At 38.2% G+C, this 24,698-nt stretch overlaps 3 protein-coding genes across 5 annotated transcripts; 2 read left to right on the top strand and 1 right to left on the bottom strand.

The window, feature by feature from the left end:
• Positions 1–421: 421 nt before the first annotated feature.
• Positions 422–9,444, top strand: RB195_012872 (uncharacterized protein; the record flags this gene model as incomplete). Its single annotated transcript, XM_064202445.1, has 8 exons — positions 422–483; positions 3,032–3,172; positions 4,183–4,321; positions 5,543–5,648; positions 5,782–5,898; positions 7,178–7,309; positions 8,138–8,259; positions 9,232–9,444. 8 exons carry the CDS (start codon positions 422–424, stop codon positions 9,442–9,444), a joined length of 1,032 nt encoding a protein of 343 aa, XP_064058326.1.
• Positions 9,445–11,210: 1,766 nt separating this feature from the next.
• Positions 11,211–15,951, bottom strand: RB195_012871 (uncharacterized protein; the record flags this gene model as incomplete). 2 transcript variants are annotated; one of them, XM_064202443.1, is made up of 10 exons in its annotated part: positions 11,211–11,261; positions 11,820–11,911; positions 11,977–12,108; positions 12,671–12,734; positions 13,358–13,471; positions 13,644–13,707; positions 14,107–14,192; positions 15,100–15,229; positions 15,630–15,733; positions 15,835–15,951. In XM_064202443.1, the coding sequence occupies 10 exons, from the start codon at positions 15,949–15,951 to the stop codon at positions 11,211–11,213; spliced, it is 954 nt and encodes a 317-aa protein (XP_064058324.1). The 2 variants fall into 2 exon arrangements, with proteins under 2 accessions (XP_064058324.1, XP_064058325.1); XM_064202444.1 differs by having other exon boundaries at positions 15,835–15,906.
• A 294-nt stretch (positions 15,952–16,245) lies between these two features.
• Positions 16,246–24,671, top strand: RB195_012870 (uncharacterized protein; the record flags this gene model as incomplete). Of its 2 annotated transcripts, XM_064202442.1 has the most annotated exons (12): positions 16,246–16,323; positions 16,392–16,566; positions 16,640–16,821; positions 16,887–17,050; positions 17,383–17,471; positions 17,527–17,594; positions 18,515–18,656; positions 18,719–18,836; positions 18,898–18,997; positions 19,668–19,959; positions 24,296–24,336; positions 24,636–24,671. In XM_064202442.1, the coding sequence occupies 12 exons, from the start codon at positions 16,246–16,248 to the stop codon at positions 24,669–24,671; spliced, it is 1,485 nt and encodes a 494-aa protein (XP_064058323.1). The 2 variants fall into 2 exon arrangements, with proteins under 2 accessions (XP_064058323.1, XP_013304508.2); XM_013449054.2 differs by lacking the exons at positions 24,296–24,336; positions 24,636–24,671 and having other exon boundaries at positions 19,668–20,090.
• Positions 24,672–24,698: the final 27 nt, after the last annotated feature.

Genomic DNA, 24,698 nt, shown 5'->3' with positions numbered 1-24,698 from the left:
CACAACGCTTTTTTTTCGATCCCAAGTCTGGATTGCGATAGCATCGTCCCGAGCGACTTCAGACAACGTAACCGTATCGATCACTCAAATCTTCTCAACATTTCGGCGATTCTCATAATTTCGACCTTTTATGATTGTGGAGTGTATTATTGATCTGTTCTTTTATTAGCGCCTATCCGGTAACCTCCTTTAATTCTTTCTGAAGTTTTTCTTCTTCTGGATAGAACCATTTCAGTTTTTTGAAGAATTCATTGTTCATGATACCAAATGGAATGAGCAATAATTTAACCAGCCTTTTTTTTTTGAAAAAATGTTGTTCTATACAAGAAGTAAACAAAAAAAAAACGAATGTAAATACTTCCATAACTCTTCCAGAAAGTGCCGACATCTAATCGGTAACGGTCGCAGTGTTACAGATCAAATGCCCACTGATTCAACGTTCAAATATGTTGGCCTGGCTCTACTTACCCTTCAACAAGCAAGGTACCTGCTTTTAAATTGGAAATTTTTTCAAACGAACCCTAAGGGAATAACGTCCCCGATTAGTTTCTCGGTTGTTTAATATTTCAGGAATTACCAAAGGATTTTGAGCAGATTTAGCGAAATTGTAGGGGTTTCATTGCAAAACTCCACCATTGGAGCACCCCAGATTTTTTTTTCTTAATATTTTAATTTCATTTCTTCCCATACGGCGATCGATAAAATGGTACCAGGATTTTCTGGAAGGAAAAAAATACCGATCTGATACATTGGCAGACCTTCGCAAGTATTGTGTAGATGGCATTTACATACATAAACCTCAAACGATTCTGAGTTCACGTGAAACGCATCAGCTCATCACAAAAAGCTCCTCCGTAATTAGTTCCTGAATTACAGAGGAAGTTTTTGTGCGGAGATAACGGAGCTCTTTGAGTGGTTATTAAGAAACTACAAAACCGGAAAATTTATATGAGATAGATTTTTTCCCCTAACTAGGGGGGAAGTAACCCCGCTGGATGTCCCATTGGCGCACTCTGCCTTAATATCTGTTTCCATAGCACATATGTGAAGTTTTTCAGGTGCACCTCTATTCATTCATTCTTCTGAGTGCTTTTTTTTTGAGTTTACTTGAATAGTTTGAAATTAATAACATTAAGTAACGTTAGTATTAATTAAGTAATGTTAGTAGCGTTGCGGCAAAGAGGACAAATCACATTTATGGTCCTGAACCACTCCACAGTCGATTCATCCTCATTAGCGATCATTATCCTACAGAAAACGTTCAAAGAGTCTGCATACTTAATAAACAACGTATCAGTTATCTCTATGATCTTATTTGATGGGATGGTAACGTAGACATCACCTCATACCTCCACTATTAAGGGCATCACCCCCACGAATCTGAGATGATACGGATTTCAGGTGGAGTATTCTTATACGGGATCGTGGATTATGGAGAAGGAGGTGGTTCCGTCCATTTCTTCCAAATTGCCGCAAAAAACGGCTCGGAAGAAATGGCTTCGAGCGTTCCGGCGCGCTATTTTCTACGACGAGTTCGATTGGAGCGCGCCAACCGCGTGCGCACGCCGCATCCCCCAGGCCGTTTTTTTGCAGCAATTAGGAAGAAATGGACGGGATCACCCCTCGCCATAATCTAGGATCCCGTATACGAATACTCCACCTGAAATCCGTACCACCTCAGATTCGTGGGGTGATGCCTTTAACCACGAGTGCTCCTATAAGAAACCCTCGCGGTACGCCCCGCAGGTTAAATCTCTCTACGTCCTGATATGGGGCTAGTTCGCTTGTGATCGCATTGCATTCATAGTTCCCGTTCATTTTTAGTCCCTAGACATTTATCCAAAATGCTTCTAGTGTCCTGCGCATTATGATAGCCTTAGGCTTCGCAATACACGCTCCTATCTTCAATCTCTATTTCCAAGTTTTGAGGACGTAATTTGCAATAGGTTCGAGTGGTGGAAAGCAGCATTTGCGAGCCTATCTAGAGGCTCTTTTACTCAAAAACACTGTGGTCGCCTAGTTCTTCCTGTATACTCGTCACCACACCACCTGGACGGGATACGATACACCACTACTGATACCATGCAATCCCCCTTCAATGAGTAGATCATACGCACGACTACGTACCAGCTGACACTTGAGGCTCACTGGTGGTATGGACGGGTCAAGACGACTAGAAGTACGGTGCAGGTGCGTGAGCGACGCGATAGAGAAAGCGGTTAGAATCTAGGTGGGACCATGAAGTGCAGCGATGAATGGTGCCAGCAGAAGTCCCCCTCGATCGTAACCACTACGGTCCACCGCATCGCTCCGAACGCAGCCGCTTACGCAATTACATCGACCTTCATTTCGTTTTGGCAGGACTATATTTCTATCACCCTGCACAGCTCCGAAAGGAAAATTCGCGTAAAGTAAGCCGATCTAATACAATTACTATACTAGTTGTCTCGTTAGTGGATTGCGAAGAAAAGTACACCCTAGTACTCGAATGTTAGGAGGATTTTACGGGATGGGTTTCTGCTGCTCCTGTGAAGTTCTTAAAACAAAATGTAAAATTATCATAGGAAAAAATGGAAAATAAACAAGAAATTTTAAACTGTAATAAAATCAGAACTCTTGAAAACTGCTCAGTTAGTTTTAGTTTTATTCAACCACAATGTGTGTTTACAATGGTTCTTGGTAATTTCACCGAGTTACCTTTTTTTTGTAATTTTTGTTTTCACCATTGAAATTGACCCGATAAGCTCATCCTCGGTTTTTTTTTTCGATGTCACGAGATGTAAAATTTGGAAAGAAAATGCTCGATTTTCCAATTCCGTAAGTTTTCTGGAAATTTCTAGAACTTCCGATCATACTTTATCAGCTACAATAAAGTTGTTCTGAAAAGGATTTGTTGATTTAGAGAAAATCATCAAGAAAAGATTACTCTCTCCTTAATAAAAGGGAAAAAATGATTGTTCACTAATAAGGTGTAAATTTTAGGTACATCCAATGGAATCTTATATTATAGTACTTTAGTGTAATATTTCAGCATGCCCCTAATGGCTCGATACAGCAGATACAGGGATGAGCGAGAAGTGTTCTTAACGACAGTAAATGTATTCATGATGGAGGTGGTGAAACTTTTCACATGTGCGACCATCATTATTTTCTCTTCAAAATCATTTTTCAAGTGAGTAAAATTTTTTCTTCTAAAAATCATTTTTCAAATTGGCAATTTTTTTTTCGCTCGAAATCATTTTTCAAGTGGGTGAAATGTTTCCGCTCAAAATCATTTTCAAGTGTGTAATTTCTAAAGTTTTCGTTTGGGAATCCTTTTCCTACTGCTTCACCACAAAACGTTCAGTTCTTAGCATCTTCCAACCGCCAAACAACACAATTTCAATTAGTTCGTGGCAAATTTTGAGCAAACATGGGACACACTACTGATTCCGTGCGGTTATGACCTTTATGTCACTACATAAGGCTACACAACACTGTAAACAAAGAACTGCAGAGCTTCTACAAAGTAGTACAGCTGTTTTTAAGGACAAATTAGAATTAATTAGAATTAGAAAATTAGTTGAATTAGAATTAATTAATCAGTGTACCCGATTGTGTATATTTTTAATTTTTCCATTTCTTTTTTAATTGCTCACTTGTGAATCCATTTATTTATTTATTTTTTGAAATTATTCTCAAAAATAACACTTTTATTTGGGAAACTGATTGCAAAAACGAGAACTTATACATGTATACGTTGAAAAAACACAATTTTTCAAAAAAAAGCCAAGTATTTTTATCGCGAAAAATTCGAAAATTAGCTGATTATTTTTTTCACAAAAAAGTTCAAAAAATAGATATGAATAGTAATAAAAATAGATATGGATAATAATGATAATAATATAATGTTGATCGTAGTGTCATCACATATCAGATATTTGTAAACAAATTGAAATCCACACTCCACATTGAATTATAACATCTGTGGAACATCTTACCTTGCTATGGAAGACTGCTGTGATAATCCTCTTATTGGTAGCAATTTTAATTTTTTTTTGGCAAAAATTACTTTACTATTATTGATTTTGTTATGGAAACGTGTTTGTAATTTTACTGATCTAACAGTATCCGGCATCGAAGCTCATAGAGTTCAAGTTGTTGATAAACTTTTATTTTTGACCAATTTTTTTTTGTTTTGAGGTTTATCCAAGAAGCAAAGGAGGCAATTTGCGATAATTTCGTCGAGACTGCAAAAGTATGCCTTCCGGCCGTTATTTACACTCTACAGAATAATCTCTACTACATCGCTCTTACTCATCTTGAAGCAACAACCTTTTGCGTAAGTCCCAATTATTTTTTTTCTTTTTTTTTCAGGAAGAAAATTGACCGCACTTTCTCTTCACCGTTTCGTTCAAGCAGCAGCTCTTTGATGAACGCAACGCTGCGGTTGCTCTAAATGCGCATGTGCTTGTGCAATTAAAGATAGTTCAAATTTCGTTCTCCGACGATCCACTTCAAGCACACATTTCGTCAAACAATACAGTCGTTGCGAGCGCAAACCGCCGGCAAAACGGCTTGCGCGCTGCGCAACGCTTTTGTGTTCCTCGACCGGGGTCAGAGGAGATCTCCTGAAGTGCGACAAAGTCGCCAAATAAAAATCATCGACAAAGAAGACGGGAAATTTGCTCATCGGGACCATCACGGTGTGAACAAAAGGCAGAAGCCTTGCAAAAATCAATTAGTAGATATTTTTTCTTGCAGAAATCAGTGATTGGATATTTTTCCTTGCAGAAATCAATGATCAGGCATTTTTCTTGAAATTATTTTCCAAGTTCTGTCATCTACAAGATAGTAGAAAAAATTTTCGATAAAATACGTGAGAAATTGACATCCAAGCAGCAAGAATCCCAGGATCGTAGATCTCAAAAACCAAAGAGTAATATAAAGCCTCGTCGAATCAGGCTTTTATTTTCAAACATTCCGAATTTGCACCTTTGTTAGTAAAGATAACACCAAACAAAATATCACTTTCTCGAAATTTTTTCTGATTTGAAAGGTTTTCCTAACTGTATCAACGACCAATACTATCACGCTAACAGGGCGACTTTCAAGGTGAGATCCTGATCAGTTTTTCAATTTTTTTTTGCACGAAATTAAACTGGTGCCTTTTAGTACTTTTCAATACACATACTAATGAGATGATGTTCTCAGTAAGGCGTGAACCAACAATGCTGCGAATTCCCACAATAAAATAGTCTGAGGTGTACTTTTTTTGGAAATGGAATTTAAAGGGTTTTTTTTGTGGATTCTCATGCATGGTTAGCCTTATAGCTTTGCTAGAATCCATGATAATCCACATTAGTTAGTTTCTTTTTGATGCAACCAGAAGCTTAAGCCAGGTCATTATTTGTATTTACTCTTTTTTCGCCGTAGTGAAATACCCAAAGTCACTAAAGCCTAAATAATAGAGGACTTCAATAAAAACGAGAAGTTAGGATGGTTAACCTTGATATTAACGCAACTACAGAAATGATACAATGTACTATACAAAGAGTTTTAGGTCGCCTACCAAATGAAAATTTTCACTACTGCCATGTTTATGTATTTCTTTCTCGGAAAAAAGCTGTCTACAAATCAGTGGATAGCTCTGATTATTCTAGTAATAGGTGAGTGAGGAAGAGTTTTCATATCTCGGAGTTATTCCTAGAAAAATCTTCGTGGATACATGTGGGACCTCGTTTTAACTACATTCTTTGTTAAAAACATAGCATCTACACCTATGGAACAGTACATTTACAGGAGTAGTCGATGTACAACTAGTGTACTCACCGTCCAACTCAAAGGAAGCGATAGCGCAGAACCCTTTCTTAGGATTTTTCAGTGTCATCGTGATGTGCTTCACTTCTGCATTCGCAGGTTAGCTCATTACGCACAAACGTGTCCTTTAAATCGTGATATCTTTAAAATTGTCGGCAAAATTGATGACGTTGGAATTTCTCCAGAAGAAGGTACGTCTTCTGGTGTAGATTATGAGTATAGGCGTGATCACTCTAAATTCCTTCGAACAATACTGGACGTTGGGAACGGCCCTACTGATCGTTTTTTCCTACGAGGCACGTTAGAACACGTGCCTTTGTAAGCCCGCTGGCTTATCAGCGCCGTAATCACTATTTCATCGTGAACAGGCTGAACTTTCACGTGCTGAGGAGCCCAATTTAATTTTAGTCGACTCGCGAACGCAGAGCCTGTCTAAGGAAGGTGTGTTCAAATGTGCCAAACGTAGGAAAAAGGGGTCAACAAGACACGTTATCTACACTTTGAGCCCTATTTTTTTCTGGAGAGATCCCGATATCGTCGATTTCGTAGCATGCTACCTTCGAGCTGTTTCTTTATCGTAATTGTAAATTTTTGTAAATTTATTCATGATGAAAGGATGGGTGTAGTGCAGGCTGTTAGTGGTTCAACTGAGACTGCCCCCACGATGGTTCAAATCCAAACTACATAGGATGCGCCTATAGAACTCTTTCATTTCTCATTGAATGAGCGTCAATAGCTCACAGCTGTTTTTTGACAAAAAACTTGCCCTGATGGATTGAAACTTTTCAAGGATTGCTTAAGCTGAAAATTTTATTTCGGAAGACTGGTGAACATGAAACTGCAACTGTACTAAAAATGTACTGTAAAGATATTCAAATTTTACAATATCCGTACCAAACGGTATCAAAAGGTTACAATTATAGGTTATAGTTGTGATAAAATACTGAAGTAACAAGATTTTCAACTCTTTTCAACTTTTCTGGTGGGGAGTTCTGGTCTCAAATTCTCTGATTACACTACGTATGAAAGAAATAAGTTTGAAGTGCTAGAATTTTCTAGGGAGGAATGTATGCTCGTGAAAAATTGTTCCATTTTGTTTTAACTTTTTTCTTGTTAAGAAAAGAAATGGTATCTTGGATGTCAAATGTATTTTTGCATTTTTTGCAATTTACATAAAAATTTTAAAAAAATCACAGTCTATGATTTATAATAAGAAATCACAGAATCCTCTATCTAAAACGGTTTTTGTCAACGTTACCATTTTTTCTCAACGTTCACTTCTGAGAAAAACCAATGAGATATTTTCATTTAAAATTTTCAAATACGGATTTCCATATCTGATATGGTATGGTGCAGCGTAATGTCCTCAATATTTCAGGAGTTTACTTGGAAAAAGTGCTGAAGGAAAGCAGAACGTCAGTATGGATGCAAAATGTTCGTCTATCGCTGATTGGTTTACCAGTTTCTATGTTCTCAATGTGGTTTTACGATTGGGGACATATTCAGAGCGGTACTCCTCAGTTTTTCTCTTTCCTTCTCGGATCATGCACACCTCATTATGTCTCATAATATTATATTCGAAAATTATATGATTTGAGAAAGAAAAAAAAAGAGCATCCCAACGCAATGGTTTATGCACTTATTCTCTCTGCATACTTCGAAAGAAAAAAAGAAGAAGAGAGAAAAACATTTACAAGTTCCTGTGGAAACAAATCGTTTGCAGGCGAGAGAATGCCCACTCTTTTGCTTATATTTTATTCCGAAAAGAAATGCTAATCTGAATTTTTAAAGAGTTTTTTCAAGCCTGTTTCTTCTTTTTCTTCCTGTCGTAGCGGATCGTTCAATACTTTGTGATCCTTCACGCTAACAAAAAAATAACCAATTCTATACATGTTCTTCCTATAGAATTTTCGTGAATAGAATAGATTGAATAAGTCGTTCTATTCTTGTTCCCTTTATTTTTTGAAAATTGTTCTTATCTCTTGAGAATTTTTTTTGAATATGATAAATAAAGAAAACGTTTCTTTTTATGAGTAATCAACGTTGATACTACTCTTTTCAATCCGTTCTGCTCCGTTAATTCGTTCGTCTTTCGCTTTCGCAGCAGGAAAAAAGACTATTGCGAATTTAGAACATTTTTGTTCTCCTCACTAATGATTGTATAATATACAATAAAAGATCATAAAACGATTAGAATGATGGTGCAATATATAATACTAAAATCTTATTTTCGGTGTATTAAACGTTTTTACCCACTCAATTTGAGTTGAAATAAAGTTATTTTCTAGAATTTCATTGTGGATAATGCATGGTATGAGTTTAATCGACTAATTTCTAGATGGATTCTTTCGTGGCTGGGATGCAACGGTGGTGTGCCTTACGTTAATGAATTCGATAGGTGGACTTCTTATCTCGGTCGTCATCAAATACGCGGACAACATTTTGAAGGCATATGCACAGGTGAGGAGCAGATGATTCGATTAGAAGGGGATTGGAAATTGTTGATGTAATATAAAACACAAAATTAAGTCATTCGTACATAATATTCAACGTCAAGAAAAAATTAAGCTTCTCATGCCTCATCTTTCTTTTCTTCCCTACTTTAAGCTTATTCTTTTTACAATGTTTTTTTCAACGGGATACCTATTTTATCCTAAGAATGAAGATTTTGAAAAATCTAGATTCCAACGTAATTTCGTTCGATTATTTGACCTAGAAACACATAAAGGAAACAAAAAAATTAGAGACACATCGCTAAAAGATAGAACATATCGAAAAGGATCAGGTGAAAAGGATTATAAAGTGTCAATGAGCGAAATAAGTCAAGTGAGAGATCCGGAGTAGCACAGTCAGTTAGAGGTTCCGCCTCCCGCACGATCGATCGAAGGTTCGAATCCGCCTTAGTGCTCACCAAGCCTTTCATCCCTCCTGGGTCGATGAATTGGTACCACACTCGTCTGGGAGGATAAAAACACTGACTGGACACATCGGCTAGCCACCGCAAGTCATTGTAAAGGCCAGTTTCACGTCCGTGAATCTCAAACGAGTCTGAAATGATGTGAACGGGGTCCCAAGCGGATTGATTAACGCTAGACACTTTATCCTTTAACCTTTAAGTCGATTGAGCCTAGTAATCAGAAGCAGATTTATATATTATTATATTATTATTTATCCATATACTATTATATATAGTAAACTAGCAAAATATATACATAACTAGCAACTATATATATGTATTTTTAAGATAATAATATAATATTTAATATTTAATTACTAATAATTTGATGCAACATATATTATATTATCTTACACTTAATTTATAATTAAAATATATTATTATATAAAAGTAGATTAGCAACACTTCTCCCAATTTTACAATTATGAAATATATATATATATATATATAAATATACAATATAGTGTGTTTTTCAGAGTATCGCCATAATTGGAGCGGCGGTCGGTTCATGGCTTCTGTTCGACTTTGTTCCCGGATTCCTATTCACGTTAGGCGCCGTATTAGTCATAACGTCCATACTAATGTACACAATGTACCCGTATGAACCGCCTAATTTCGATTTTCAACGTTTCAACAACACAAAATCAGATCTACTTATGATTAAACCAATGAAAGGAGCAGGTTTTTGAGCGTTTCACCGAAATCTCAAAGTGTATTATTGTGAATATCGATTAGTTTGTTCTTATGTTTATTGTTTCACTCTTCGTGTTCACATTTTCATTACCTATTTTTTTTGTTGTAAATGCTTTCCAAATACAAAAATCTAAATAAAAATTATTATTAATTATTATTTTGGATATATTCTGCGAGGCTATTCGTGTACAATGTTTTCTCTTTAAGACCATCTCAGAGTTATGTGTTATGGTCCATTCTTAAAAACATCACCCCACGAATCTGGAGACCCTGAATTGCTGATTGCGAAGATCCAGAGAAATACGGTACGATTCATGTTTTTCCATTTAGATCTTGGCATCGTTTTACGGGGTCGTAGATTACTGAGAGAAGGATGATTCCGTTCATTTCTTCCTAATTGCCGTAGAAAATGGCCCGGAAGATACGGCTTCGAGCGTTCCGGCGCACTATTTTCCACAAGGAGCTCGATTGGAGCGCGCTAGCCTTGTCTACGCGCGCATCTTCCGGGCCGTTTTTTACGGCAATTAGGAAGAAATGGACGGAATCACCCCCTCTCCATAATCTACGATCCCGTATACGAATACTCCACCTGAAATCCGTACCACCTCAGATCCGTGGGATGATGCCTTTAAGGTCGGAATCTTCGTCTAAATCCCTTCTCCCCTGTGGTGACACACGTCCTACGTTAACCATTTCCATGGATTTCCGTGATTCTATCCACATAGCCTGTTCTCATGCGAACACATACTGGATAGTTGTCTCTCAGATATATTCAACGTTGCCCTCGTTGCTAGAAATTAGTTGAACGATGCCTGAGCCCGGCAACCATTGCCTGGAGACATACAAGCGAGCGGCAATTGACTGAGCCCCCGACGACTGACGATTTCTGTCATATCAATGACTCAATGGTAAACTACTAAGCTAACACTCATATCAGGCCTGAATCACGGATTTGACTTTTTCACTTAAGTGCGTGACTCAATGGTAAACTTTTGCGCCTTCCCTGGCAGATGAGACGTTTGCTCGCGTATTTAACACCTATTTTCACTTTCTCAGGCTCCGAAGAGAGAAAACCTGTTAACCCGTCAGGAATAACCTTTGTATTAACCTCGTGTGCGCCTATCTCAGAAAAAAAACAGACACAATAAAGTATATTTTTTATTAACGTTCTTTCAAATTCAACAACGATAACAACGAAACTAGGCAAGTGACATAATAGCACTGACGTACAATGATGCCATATATATTTCGACAAACACGAAAGACAAGCCGAAACAGGCGATTCAGTCCAAAATTGAGCCAATTGCGAAACGTCCAAATGCGCGAAAAGTCCCGACAATGACAATCCTGCGGCGACTGAACCAAAATTTCAACTCGGTATATTCCGAGCCTATAAAAATTCTCAGATAAAACTATCACGTATAGTTAAAAGCGAAACAAACAAATTTTTCGACATTTAACTACAATTAGCGAACTATAGACTATTGAAGAAGTAAAACATAACAATATTCGATTATAAGACATGATGCAACAATCCAAAACGGTGCAAATGAACAGATCCTCGGTGTTATCTTGAAGACAAACGAAGGCAACATGAACAAAACGCGGGAACAACGACTATCGCCTCATGGGATAATACATGATAACAGTGAAAAGAAGCCAAACCCCTCCCCCACTTCCATACAAATAACAGGAACAGACTCACTATATAATTTACAACTAGAGAATGAAGCATAGATTGAATGAAACCCTTTGGAACAAGTTATCCTATATCCATTTCCTCATCGCTTTCTTCAACGTCATTACCATTTTTCTGAAATAACCACTAGCTAACAGATATACACATTTAGCAAAAGTAAAGCATCTTCAAGACAATATTCCTGGTACTGAAGTGCATGGAACTCCTGTTTAAGAAAGATAACAGAAGCCAATGATAATGGAACGATCCTGAATGGTCAGCTTCGTGTGAGCATCACTCAATAACCAAATACCATATCAAACACTTTACTGCAGAACCAGGAACCTTATGTTTTTACCCATTTTATGGAAAAAAAAACTTCTTCTTTCATGGGACATATACTTAGTTTGTCATAAAATAATCATTACTGTCGACAGCACTCAATCATTTGCTGCACAAAGCCTCGATGCCGCTGCTGTAGGTGCTGTAGAAGAGGCGCAGGTGAAGGTTGATATTACGTCTAACTATGAATAATAAGAAAAAATGCACCAATAGAGAATCAAGGAATTAATTGTAGACTTTGTAAATATGCAGTAATAATGAATACTGTTTGGTGGGAAAGGGCACTCGGGCACTTCCCGGGTCTCATAGAAAAAAGTCGAAAAGAAGAAATAACCAATATTTCTTTCCTACCTCGGAATCCTCACTATCATCTGTTCCACTGTCATCACTACTGGCCCGAATTCTTGCTGGCATGTCGTCATCAGAATCATCATCAGACTCTTCTATAACCATTTCAATAATTCCAGAAAATAGTTCACCAAATAAATACTTAAGAAATAGAACCAACCGTCGTCTTCATCTTTGTCATCAACAGCTCCTATTCCTTCTTCATCCCACCAATCCTCTTCCTCCTCGTCGCTGCTCGCACCACTTTCTTCGGATCCACCGCTCTCAATTTCTTCAAGATCAGAATCGACATCTGCAAGAAAGGTGACATACGAAAAATGAAGAGACGTAGAAAGAAATGTACTCCATGCGGCATTATATATATATATATATATATATACATATATAACTGATTATAAGACTTTGACTCTAGAGCAGGAATCTTCCACATCCCTTCCTTCATCACTAACGATGAACCCATCTACAAAGAGTGGAATGAGCGCAATTCCGTAAAAACTATAGAATCTCCTAGACACTGTAGACTTCAAAACCGGATTCTCGGAGACAGAGCATCGTATTTCGTCATCGGTGCAAAACGCCATAAAATTAATCAGAGTTAAGAATTTCAAAAATGAAGGAATTGGAAAAGGATAAAATCAAATAATCCTTCTACTTCTGAAGCACAGGTATCAATGCTCTCGGTCGCATCTCACAAGCCGAAACTCGGAAAAAAAGACAACTTTCCCAGATAACGTCTAGTCCAGCTATGAACAACGAAACCGTGCAGTCAACCATGTGAAACATTTTCTCGGGGCCCAAACTTGAGTAATCGTAAAGAAAAAGGAGACTAAAATTTAAGAATGTATTCGACTTACCATCATTAAATACAATAAGTGGTTGTGGTGCGACGACGACAGTGCGGTTAATACGGCGCTCAATCTGAAAACTCTGATGTGTTCCACTGTGTTTAAAATGTAGCAGTTATAAAACATAAATACTTTTGAGATAAATAAGTGCTAATAGGGAATAGTTATGGAGCAAAACGAATAGTCTTCTTCATGAAAAGTGCAGAAAAGAATCATTTGACATTTAGAACATTAGAACGCAAGTTTAGAAGCCTAAACTTGAATCACCAAGTACATATACCAATGGCACCGACATTGCAACTCAACGAATAAAACATCCCAAATTCTAGTTCGAAGCTTAGGAAACCAAGCCAAAGAATAACAACTTGATTTATGATTTCTAAGAAGGTTCTCAAGTTCTCAATCGATCAGTTAAATCGGATGTATGCAACTTATTTACTTTTTTAAAGTACTAAAAAACTATTACTAGCTAAAAAAAGGAAGGAAAAAAGAAAGGCCCACGCCAAATATTGAGGCGCCGTTTTGGATAGAGCCCCAGACCATCAACGGGTGAATGGAAATTTTTATTCTTGTCAGGATACGGATCCAACCAAACTGATTCACTTTCAGCATCTGTTTTGACGTTTTTGCGAATAAAAACAAGTTATTTGCTCGAAAGCAACCAATCTATACAAATATGTCAAATCAAAAACATACCTGCTCTCCAACTATGCTTAATCTTCCATATAATTCTATGAGCTTCTGTTGATGACCCACCCGTTGGCGCATCCATTCCAACAGTCCGCTCAATTCCGTTTCAAGATTCCGCAACTGAAAAAGTGGAATTCATTCACCGCAATAATATCAATTTGAACAAAAACGAGGTATACTTAGCACCCAGAAATGCTAAACTAACTGCCAAAATTTTCGAAACGTGAATATGGACAAAGTTAGGACAATCGGAGGAAAGCAAGAAGTTTGAAAAGATAAAAGTGAAGCTTACCGAACTAAGATAAGAAGCATGAAGCGATAAGATGCATTGTATCCACAATATCCATGGTCTGATGCTAGAATAACGAAAATTTAGCAAATCCACCTCTATGAAATGAAGCCAAGGATAAGAAAAGGTTGTAGAAGCAAATGAAGGTGCCATTTTATCGTTACCACTTTAACTACCACAACATAAATATCCAGCAATAAATAGGTCATAGTATTAATTCAAATTTTATTCCTTATTGTTCCTAAGTTTAATTCTTTTGGAAAAAAATGTAATTTTCTAGGAAAACCGGCATCAATAAAATTATCCGCATACTTCTTCCGCGGAGCCGTTTGTGTAACTGTACCAAGCATCACATCGTTGTGACCCGACTGTACAACATCTATGACTATGACATCAACACGCAGGAAAAAAAATTGGGTTGCGGATCTGTTCGCCGCAATGCTGAAAAAAAAAACTGAACACTCACTTGACTGCAGAACGATTGCTAATCCTTTCGAACAAGGCCTTAAGGAGAGGCACGATATGTGAAACTTGCAGGTCTATCAGAGTTGCCTGAAGAGGAAGAATCAAGACGATTAGTACAAGTATTTGACATAACAGTGAAAAAATCAGCTCGAGTCGTTGAAGACTGCACTTCTCTGATCAAACTTCTACAGTAGTACCTAGATGCAGAGCTAGATTAGCCATGTCTGCACTTGTTTCCATTTAATGCGTATAAAAGATCAAATTATCCCTCTCCAATAACATTTTTGAATCTTTTTTTTTAAATTGAAGTCTAACGTAAGCATCAGCACAATAAATAATTTGCATGCGTTGGGGATTGTGCAGCATTGCTTATTTCATCATAGCCTGCAAAAAGTCGTATATAGTCAAAGAAACTTGACCATATCACAGATCAAACTAGTTAAAGATTAGTCTTTCATACAAATCGTTATAACAGGTGTTGCGCACGAATCGAAACATATTACAGAACAATAAACTTCATGACTATTTTCTCCACTCACAAAAATTCACGAATTTTCAGCATAATTGATCCCCTTAGCAAAAAGAAGCTCTTTTTCTGGCACAGCACATTGTATTTTGCACATGACAGCCTTTTTTTTCTTTCTTCTTAAAAAATAATGACACTGTCCGCCTTTCTAACTCCTCCTCCTCCTCCTCCAAAAAAAGAAAACCTGTAAGTTTTTGGCTAGAAATCCTCAGAACAAGTCATTCTTTTTGAGGCACATTTCTGTCATCAACAAAAGTCATCTCATGTTTATTAACCCAGAAAGCAGCTGAAAGCTTTAACTTCATAGTATTCCCTAGGGTAGGTCCACTCATCTATGCAGTATTCCCTAAGGTAGGTCCACTCATCTATGCAGTCGGAGTGGAGTTGGCTATGTTTCCATCTCCATCGCAACCGCTGGCTCCATAGCACCGCTTAAAAAACTATGTGCGAAAAGTGAATAACACGAACCTGTATAACTTCAAGCCTTGATTCACGTAGAACAGTGTCCAGTTTCAAGACATCATTGGACATCAATCCTTGAGTCATTTGGACGGCCAGAGAAGCGCCGGATGGATGTGGGAGTTCAACGTCCTCTGCTCTGAACAAAACAGTTGCGTTCGAACAAATCGCCATCATATCCTCTGATCCACCGATGAGGATTTCTTGAGATTTTGCACTTTGGTACGATATACGCTGCACTTCGAAAAAAAAAACGATATGAGCCAGGACTCAAATTAAGACCGATCTTTATCTTGACTCATAAGCGATCTCCAAAGTTTTGCTGCATTATGTGGTGAACCCATAATTATCCCCAAAAGCAGTTTAATCTCTATGTTACCTTTAACACTAACACCACGTACTTTAGTTAGGGAAAGATAAATAGATTTCAAAAAAAAACGCTGATAAAGAATGATGCTGAAGGTAAATATGGTGCAGGATATATGCTAGGAATTTGAATAAGAGGCGATAAAAAGGAAACTCTCATCCAAATATCTTACCGCTGCTGTTCCATAAGTTGACCCAACGTACGAGACTTCGACCTCTTATTCTTGGATGAGTCATGCATCCCATTTTCTGTTTGCTCATTGTCGCCATGCTCTGCCTAATTTTAAGAGTTCAGCATTTGAATGTAATTGAATTATCTGGATTCTAGAAACACTACCAATAAAATATGAATGAATTGAAACCTTAGTAGAAACTTACTCCACTTAATACACCATTTAACTTGTTTTTTGAAGGAGGAGGACTGTTTAAAGATGAATTCGGCTCTTCCATATCCTGGGAGGTGCTAGATGACCTCGTCTTCCGTTGCTTCACCATAACAACGAACTAAAACCCAAGTATACAGAACATGATGTGAAAAGAGAATTTCAAAGAACACCACTGAACGTCTCAAACCAGAAGTTATTAAAATGTCCACACCTTGGTCGATGAAATAAAAATCACCGAAAATCAATACGTACGCAATAGGCGCAATGTGACGAGCGATTGCGTACGAGACACAATTTGAACGCGACAAATTTCCTGTCGGTGACGTTTGTATTTTCGATGTTCTGGTATTTCTGCTGTTCTTCATATTGTTTTAACAACAACAACAACTAATGTTGTTTAAAAATGACTGTTGTGTACTTATTCGCCACGCATACGAGAAACGTCGATAGATCGCTTGCATGTGAACTTACAAGGCTCGGAGTACGTCTTTTATTTTGCATAATTCCTGGATAAAATCATCCCTGGAAGAATATTGCTTGTATTTCAAGGGAGAGATTCACGAAGATGAGTCATGTTCGTCTAAGACCGTGTTTTCTATGGAAATTGGTGAGAACGTGGAAAAGCTCTTACTTTTGCGTTGTCTTCGATATGCTGATGAAATCTACTTGCAAATTTATCATAACAGGATGCATCCTAGCAAGGATCATCCGGATTGTCCAGTTGGTGAGCGGTATTTTTTTTTCATTACGCTGAAATAGTCGATCAGAGTTCAGTTGTGATGGTGGTTTCTTTACAGAATTGCGTGGCTATTTATCGCTCCTATTTTACGGTATTAACTATGTGCCCGAGATCTCACGATGTATAGACTTACTTGACAAATTAGTTGGAAACTTCGACACTGTGGCCGGAGAACCTGTGCGGATACACTTCAATATTTTCACCTCTGAAATCAGTCCAACGTGGAAGCAAGGATTGGAGGTTTTGAGTGATCTTTGCCCTTTTTTCTTGTATGCACGACACAACTTTTCATTTATTCGTTCAAGATCGTGCGACGAGAATTGCCCCGTCATATCAATTACGCTCTCAACGAGAACCATCTCAATTGGTCAATTTCCTGTTATAACACTGTGTTCAAAAATGAAGATGGAATCAACGTCATGATTTTTGCTGATCGACATGACATCTATGCTGGTGTGCTGTTGTATGAGTGAGTTCTAGAAAAAATTAAAGAAATTTTTCAGAAATTTGAGAACCTAAATTTGATATTTTACTCATACGAAGTTTGTTCAAGTTTCATGAGATTTTCTATTATTAGACAGTATAAAGACGTAAAGGGGAAGAACCCGAATCTTTCCACTTTCGTCTGCAGAGTCTAACCTAACTTTGAAACTAAGGTTAAAGCATATCCGTGGCGATTTGCGACTGACTCTTTTTAAAGAGATCTTTGGCGAAATGACAGCAGCAATGTTAGTTAGAAATCTCATCCGCCTTTGAAGTACCCAAAAGTAGTCAGGGTCACATGAACCAAAATTCATTTAGTGAGGAGATCTTCCGACCCTATCTTACATTTTGGCAACTCAGTGGTGCGGTGGCAGCTACAGTGGTGGAGTTAGCAGAAATTCACGATGGTAACTTTTCTTGTTCGTGAAAGCTGAAACTGCGGAGAAACTTCTCGATTGACAGGTGACATCGTGCTGGACATGGCATGCGATTGTGGAGAACTTACACTTGAAGTCCTGAGGAACTACGATGTGAGCTTGAAACGAAATTTGTTTGCATCATTTGTGTAAATATTTTGGAGGAACGAACTTTTATATTTTATCAGGATACAGCTGGTTAAAGGTTATTTCATACCTAAACTGCAGGAGCGCTAAAGACATTATGAAAAAGGGATTTATTGCAGTAATCACTGCTGATCAAAGTGTTTGGACATTTCCACCAATACATAGAACACTGTGGATTGTTGTGAACATGCAGTTTTAGCTTTATCCAGCTTTTTCCATTCAATCTTGGTTCTATCCGTGAAAAAAGACGTTTTTACAACTCTCATACAGTTTCAGTCTTTCAATAAAATTTTATGAATACATAAAAGGTCAACACTTGTTCATTTTCTTCCTCTTCCACTTCATATCAGGTGTTACTCTCTAACGTAGGGCAGTTGGTGCGTGTAAACGCTGCGCTCAACCATGAGATTCTTGAAATCTATGTCACAGGTCCACTGACATCCATTATTGGTCCCATAATCTACGTTTGTGAGAAATCAGATTTAGCGACAAGAGGCTCGCAAATAGTTATTGGAGTTCTTAATATACTTGAGACTTTAATTTTACCGTTTTTTAAAGGCATCAAAGTGTTATTCCAACAAACAATTGTAATAATTAGCGTCAATACCGATGTGGGTATTGACGTCCGATGAGAAAACTGGAATGAACGTTGGTTGTGCTTGATCCATCGGGAAAATTATCTTTAATCTTTAATCGACTAAGACTAATGTCAGTAGGGTAGCCAGAAATAAATACGATATTCGCTTGTCCGAAATGCGAGCAAACCTTTCGGATATTTGAAGCAGACATAAGGCTGGAAGGCATCATAAAAGTTCCACCTAACAACCTTTAAGGCATAGTTCAATTCAAAACAAGATTGCTGTATTACTTCGAGCAGGATATTTCAGTGTTTTTGCATTGCGATGAGCCCAAAAATCGACCAACTAGCAATGGCAGAAGTGAACTGGGTTGGACTTCAAAATCACCTGAAGAAGGAGGCTGGTAGTAGAGCAAGACATCTTCAATTTATTGCGGCAGAGTTCAACAAAGGTTATTCGAGATTTCTTTGCCTGTATGAGCTTTTTCAGACTTTTTCCCGATTTCCGTTGTAGATTTCTTCAACTTCAACGTAGTCAACAAAATTCTGTGCAGTCTTCCCTTGAGATGGTGGAAAGAAAATTCTGAGACGCTAGATTTATACTACGACAAATTATTCACCATAATCAGCAAGTATGTCCTACAAATAATTCTTTATTCATGTCTACCAACTATTAACTCGCTGTTACTGCAGGTGTCGGCAGGAAACCCATTCGGTGTTATTGATTCCGCTCACGAAAGACCATAAGCAACGGGTAAACCTGGCAAGCACTTCGAATAAATACAACTTCCAGGTTTGTTTTGGTTGTGTATTTGAGCTTATCTCGAAAATAGGTGTTTTTACACGCAGCAATTGCGTATACAGTTACGCTTTTTCGCATTTTTTTATGTATACAGAACCTATCAAATGCAAAGGGAATAACAGGCAAAATATCCATACAAAGCTCATCCTGGTACTCTTTTACGCGTAAGCTATGAATATTTACGCAGAAAAAACTAAAAAGCGATTCAAACAACATGTTTGGAAAGATTTAGAATTGTAGCTTGGACGCGTTTTCCAACTCCAACGACAAGAAAACTACGGTACTCCTCATACTTCATTGTTTTTGAGATTTTAGAGATTTCTGCTATAATTATTGAAATTACACCCTCATCAACTGAACGGTTTGCTTTCATGATTTCATGTTTCCGAAAAGATGTCAGTCTCTGGTGTATGAAATATAGCTGTTATTATTCAAAATAGTGGTGGGAGAATGCCTCTTGTCACAAATTGAATATATCTGCTCGAAAATTCTGTATTTTTTATGTTCTCGCAGAAGTCAAGTTAAAGGTAGTGTTCCCTGAAAAGCTCGGAACAGTTAACTCATGTTTTCGTTACTGCCTGCTGGAAGGAGAATGCAAAAGGAAACTTAGGTTCTTTTATGAGAAGATATCGTTTTAGTTTAAGTACTGAGTACCTTGCAGGTTCTTATCATGCGACGCCTTATAACGCGTTCCACGCAGATGTACGTTTGCCTCTTGGAGACGAAACTTCCTCGACTGGCATTTCCTGAGCGAAGCCGAGGAGTGGATTTCCTTATGTCACAAGACTCTCTTCTTTCTCATACACTTGATCTCTCTGTCCCACAAAGCCCTTTAATTAGAACAAGTCACAGCCTAAATCTCGCTCCTGTGTCGGACCATTTCATTCATAATTCACTATGTCTACCAATGTTACAGCCAACAACATCCTTAGATCTACCTATTCAACATACAAGTACTTCGATGGATTTCTCCATTTCTCGTCCCCCATTAGAATTGCCTCCTTTATCCATATCCAGTGACCGACTCATCGGATCAAATATATTCGACTTTCTACTTGACGATTCGAGTATGGATGAACATTGAACTTTCTCAGAGAAGAAAAGTGTATATAGCTGCAAGATAAAAGATTTAATCCCCAAGAAATGATTGTTTCAGAAATTATTACAGAGTTTGGTAATCATTTTGCTTCAAGGGCGGTATTGTGCTTTGAAAGATGTCACTTGTTGACGAGTATTCCCCTCCTAAATTATTATGTCGTGTCTTTATCAGGTGATGGGAAAGCACAGCCCAAGCCTTCCCTTCCTAATATATCGAAGCTTTTGTTGCTCTGAAAGCACATCTACAGTCGGTACAGCACATAATGTACTGGTGTAGGGCAACACGCACCCGGTGGAAAGGAGGGCGTTCTAATTCATCTGTACAGTCCACCAAAACCTCCACGAACCTCTTGCCTCCTTGCTTTTTTCCGTAGTTTTTCTTTTTTTTTTGCTTTTTGCATAAACAGGAATGCGATAAAGCTAATAGAAAACGACTCTGTTGAGCCTAAGTAGTCCTATTCATACGTAAAAGTCATGAAGACTGGCGTACCAATCCACTTGGGTGCACCAACGTGTTCCGCTGCAATTCGTAATCGTTGAAGTTTTGGAACGTGTGTTGGCCTATACAACAATCACTTGCGGGGGGCCAGCCGATGATCAAGTCAGTGTTTTTATCCTTACAGACAAGTCTGGTACCAATTTATCGGCCCCTGGCTTGGCCGCACTACAGAGGTTTCGAACCATGTAGCGTGCGCCCACAGCAGACCTCTAAGTGACTGCGCTACATCCGCCCCTTATTCATAGACTATTAAACGAAAAAAAAAGAATTAAAAGCAAAGAGGCAGAGGGCTTGGGGGACATTTCTCGCACTAGAAGGTGAAAGGGCCTAGTGCACGCTTTTGCAGAAGATGCGTCCGTCGTGTCATCCCAATACAGGACGTTTTACGTCGAATATAAGCGTGAACTGTCGGTTTTACCGGCCTCTTGCGCTTAAAATCAATGTAGGCAGCATAAACATACTAATGTGCGGGAGGAACGCTTGAGTACAAATCTTTTAGGCTGCCAGAAAATTTCACAGACGCGCGGGCAGCCTTAACAATTAAATTACAGAACTTCTCTAATTGCTAGAGGAGTTCCGAGAAAAATCGAAACACTTTTTAAGGTTATCGTTATGAAACATCATATATAATAGAGTCAAAACTACATGAAGTAACTAACTTTTTGTAGTAACGAGCCAAAATCTTAAAACGATTCGTCATCATGCGATCGAATCAGCGGAAATGGTGTACTGTCTTACAATTCTTAACTCGAAGTTCCACTAGAATTTCCGTTGCTAGACTTAACATAGTGTAGTTGTCTGAGATGTCTGGGTGTTCCACAAATATCATATTTATTCATGTGAAATGATCTTTTTTTTGGAAGATCAGTAGAGTTCTGCACCGTCCAAGAATTACTGATCACGACTAGGATTACAGAGGTAAGGTCATGCTTCAAAGGAAATATTCTAGTTGACACTGAACAATACCAATGTGGGATCCATCAAGGCATGTGAGCTTCCATTTATTGTTGGACGTGAGTAGAGAACTACAAGAGAAATTTTGACAATAAATGGAAAAAATTAGGCGTGGACGTATTTGGATGTATCTGTGAGAATGTCGTTACCACGCTTATTATCGTTTATGATCATTTGTGATTACCATTTATCGAAAAGACTGGTAAAGGGAACGAAAGGAAAGGAAAGGAAAAGAAACTGGATCTCAGGACAAAATGCAGAAACACGGGCCACACAGGGACAGAAGAGAGCCGTGGGGCGAGTAAGTCGGCACTGGGTCGAATCTTACCGTCTCACTTTTGTGATCTTTTTCCAGTTCTTCTCTCCTCGTTTTTCTTTTGACGATCGTTGCAAGCTAAGCGACGTTGTGTCGAAGGGGAACGGTGTTCGACGGATCCCACACACCTTTGCTACATGTGGTGTGTCCCACTAAGCACGTGTTAATTTTGTAGGGTCAAAACGACAAAGTTCGATGCATTTATTTAAGCGGCGGCGCTCAAAGCAGCGCGGTTGGAATCGAGGTGGTACCTTAGCGAATTCAGCAAAGAACAAGGGTCCCCACTTGATCGTGATCGCTGTGTTCCACCGTACCGCTTCGAGAACGCCCGCTCACGCAGCTGCACCTTGCTTCATGTCATTTTAACCGTACTATATGAAAATAAATTTGGTCTGCACTCACATACGAACTATTTTCTGTCCTGGACTCATGATTTATGAAAGTGAAACTTGATCGAATTTGAATTGCATAGTCATATATGGAAGTAAAGAAATGAAGTCAGAATTGAAGATGAATGGAAGAGTGATTCAATTGAAACGCTTCAAGTACAGCCACAGGATTGAAACGACCTGACCTGTGCTGCAGTTGCGTAAGCGGTTGCGCTCGTGATAGGACCTCCAACAGCTTGGATTGAATGGAGAACTGATCGAGCACTTCGCCATGCCATTTCGAGCACATCCCCTTACGTGATTGTTATCACAATTCAGATAGTTTTAACCCCACAGTGATCTGCTATGTGAAATTGGGAAGAAAAGAGGAATGCTGAGTTTTTTTTTTTCTTGAGAGTTGTGTACACATTGTGGAATAAGATCAGAAATATAAGAATAAGTATTTGAACAAGGAAAAAAAAATCGAATATAACAATAATTATTTGAACAAGGAAAAAAAAACAGAGTAATTCGGAATCCAGAGTTGTAATTACATGAGAGGTCACGATTCTCAGCCAGACTGCATGCAAAATACATAAACTTTTTGCTTACACAAACTTCATCGGATCGATCAACAGCAACGATCACAAGTCATTTTTCCGTGTGGCACGTCCTCGTTGTCCGTTCCTCTTTGGTAGCGTTGTTGAATAATTTCCGTAGCTTTCATGAGATCTGTGTTGTTTATTTTCAAGAAATAAGTACATACATATGTTTTTGGTATTAAATGCACCTATTGGCAGTCTCCTGTGGCGTTGTTTTCAAGAGAAAAGTTTCTTTTAAATTCTTTTCTTCTGTATTCTGTAAAGTATACTCATTTATTAGCGTTATTCATTGACCGTAAGTTGTCTTCAGCTCAGCAAAGTTGTGTAATTTCTTTGGAATCGTGCCTCTTATGCAATATTTCGTCACATTTACGATGAAAATCTGCCCGATGACGCAATCGTTCGACAGCACGAGTGGAACTTGTCTCATCCATTGTTTGTCATCTCGTCATGCACCGAACAACGTCTCCATAGATACCTGTTTATTTAGTACTTTGTTGTCATGCCCCCTCCACCCTCCCCCCCCCCTTTGCCTGATCCAAGTGCCTACATATCCTTAACTTCAAGTGACACGGACGGGACGGGAGATTCCTGAACGTGTTCATCAAACAACAGATTGTCGGATACCATGCTGCACGTAGCAGTTGCGACGCGGCTGCGCTGCGCAGCACCCACCGGTTGTCATCCGAAGATCCTCGTTGGCAGCTTTCATGTCTTGTTCTAACAGTCAAGACGCAGCTTTTTTGATCATGTGTGGAATGTTTTTTCTTCTCCATTTCCATTTTTCTTTTCTTGACTCTCAATGAACATCACAGCCTGATGACGATTCGATTCATGTGTTCTTGACTTGTGTAGGGGAGGGATTTTTATAATTTATATATTATTTAAGTATTATAGCTTATATGCTGTTATTGTCATTGTTATAATATTATACGTATCATTTTATTATTATATTTCATAGTGAGAAAAATGTAAGAGGGGAGGGTTGGAGGCACTCCGTGGCTCCCTTTTTTCCCGGCGCTCTAACTTACTTTTTTCTCTTAGTAACTTTAGTTTACATGTCGTAGATCCTCTAAGACTAATGCTTAGGCCTTAGGGTCCTGATTGAATTGATTATTTACTTCGAGAAATAAGGTCGCCACTATGTACTTTTACATTTTACCCTATTATAATATATTTATTATTATTATTGGCCTAACATTTCGGCAAGTTCGTGTTCCTCAAAGTCTGAAGAAGACTCGTACGTGGATTTCACCATTTCAGTCTTTTTTTTTGTCTCGAGAACTTGTTTGTTCGTTACTTCTGAAGTTTCACTTCGTAACGGTCATATGACTCTCATCATGCTTTTCTTTTGGGGATGAGATAGCGCTTGACTTGTTACTCCAGTGATAGGGAAGATATCAAGGATGAATATGCTTAAGTCACTGGATTTTCTTAGAACCTATTCCTAAGACTTCTTGAGCGGTCACGATTGTACTAACTTCTGTCCAAAGGTGGTCGTTTTTACCGTTCATTCACATTTTGGGTGGATTTTGTTGCTGATACTTGGGATCGTGTACATCCTTTTAAAATATAAAATAAAATACATCTGATATATATATCAGCTTTTTCCATAATTGAATGTTAACTTGACTTAAGAATAATATCAATGAGTCGTATAGTGATGCCACTGGAATTATTTGTTCAATTATGATTTATAACTCGTTATTGTCTCATACAATGACTAATCTTTGCTGTTTTTGTCCTCATCATTTACCGTTTACTTTTTTTATATGTGAGAGTTGAATTTCAGAGGCAACCGCGAATGATAGATCGGTTACGTGCCTAAACAACATTACTCTTTGGATTCATAATA

This window comes from Necator americanus, chromosome V (assembly GCF_031761385.1).
Source record: "Necator americanus strain Aroian chromosome V, whole genome shotgun sequence".
Classification (NCBI taxonomy): domain Eukaryota; kingdom Metazoa; phylum Nematoda; class Chromadorea; order Rhabditida; family Ancylostomatidae; genus Necator; species Necator americanus.
This window is presented reverse-complemented; position numbering and strand designations above follow the sequence as displayed.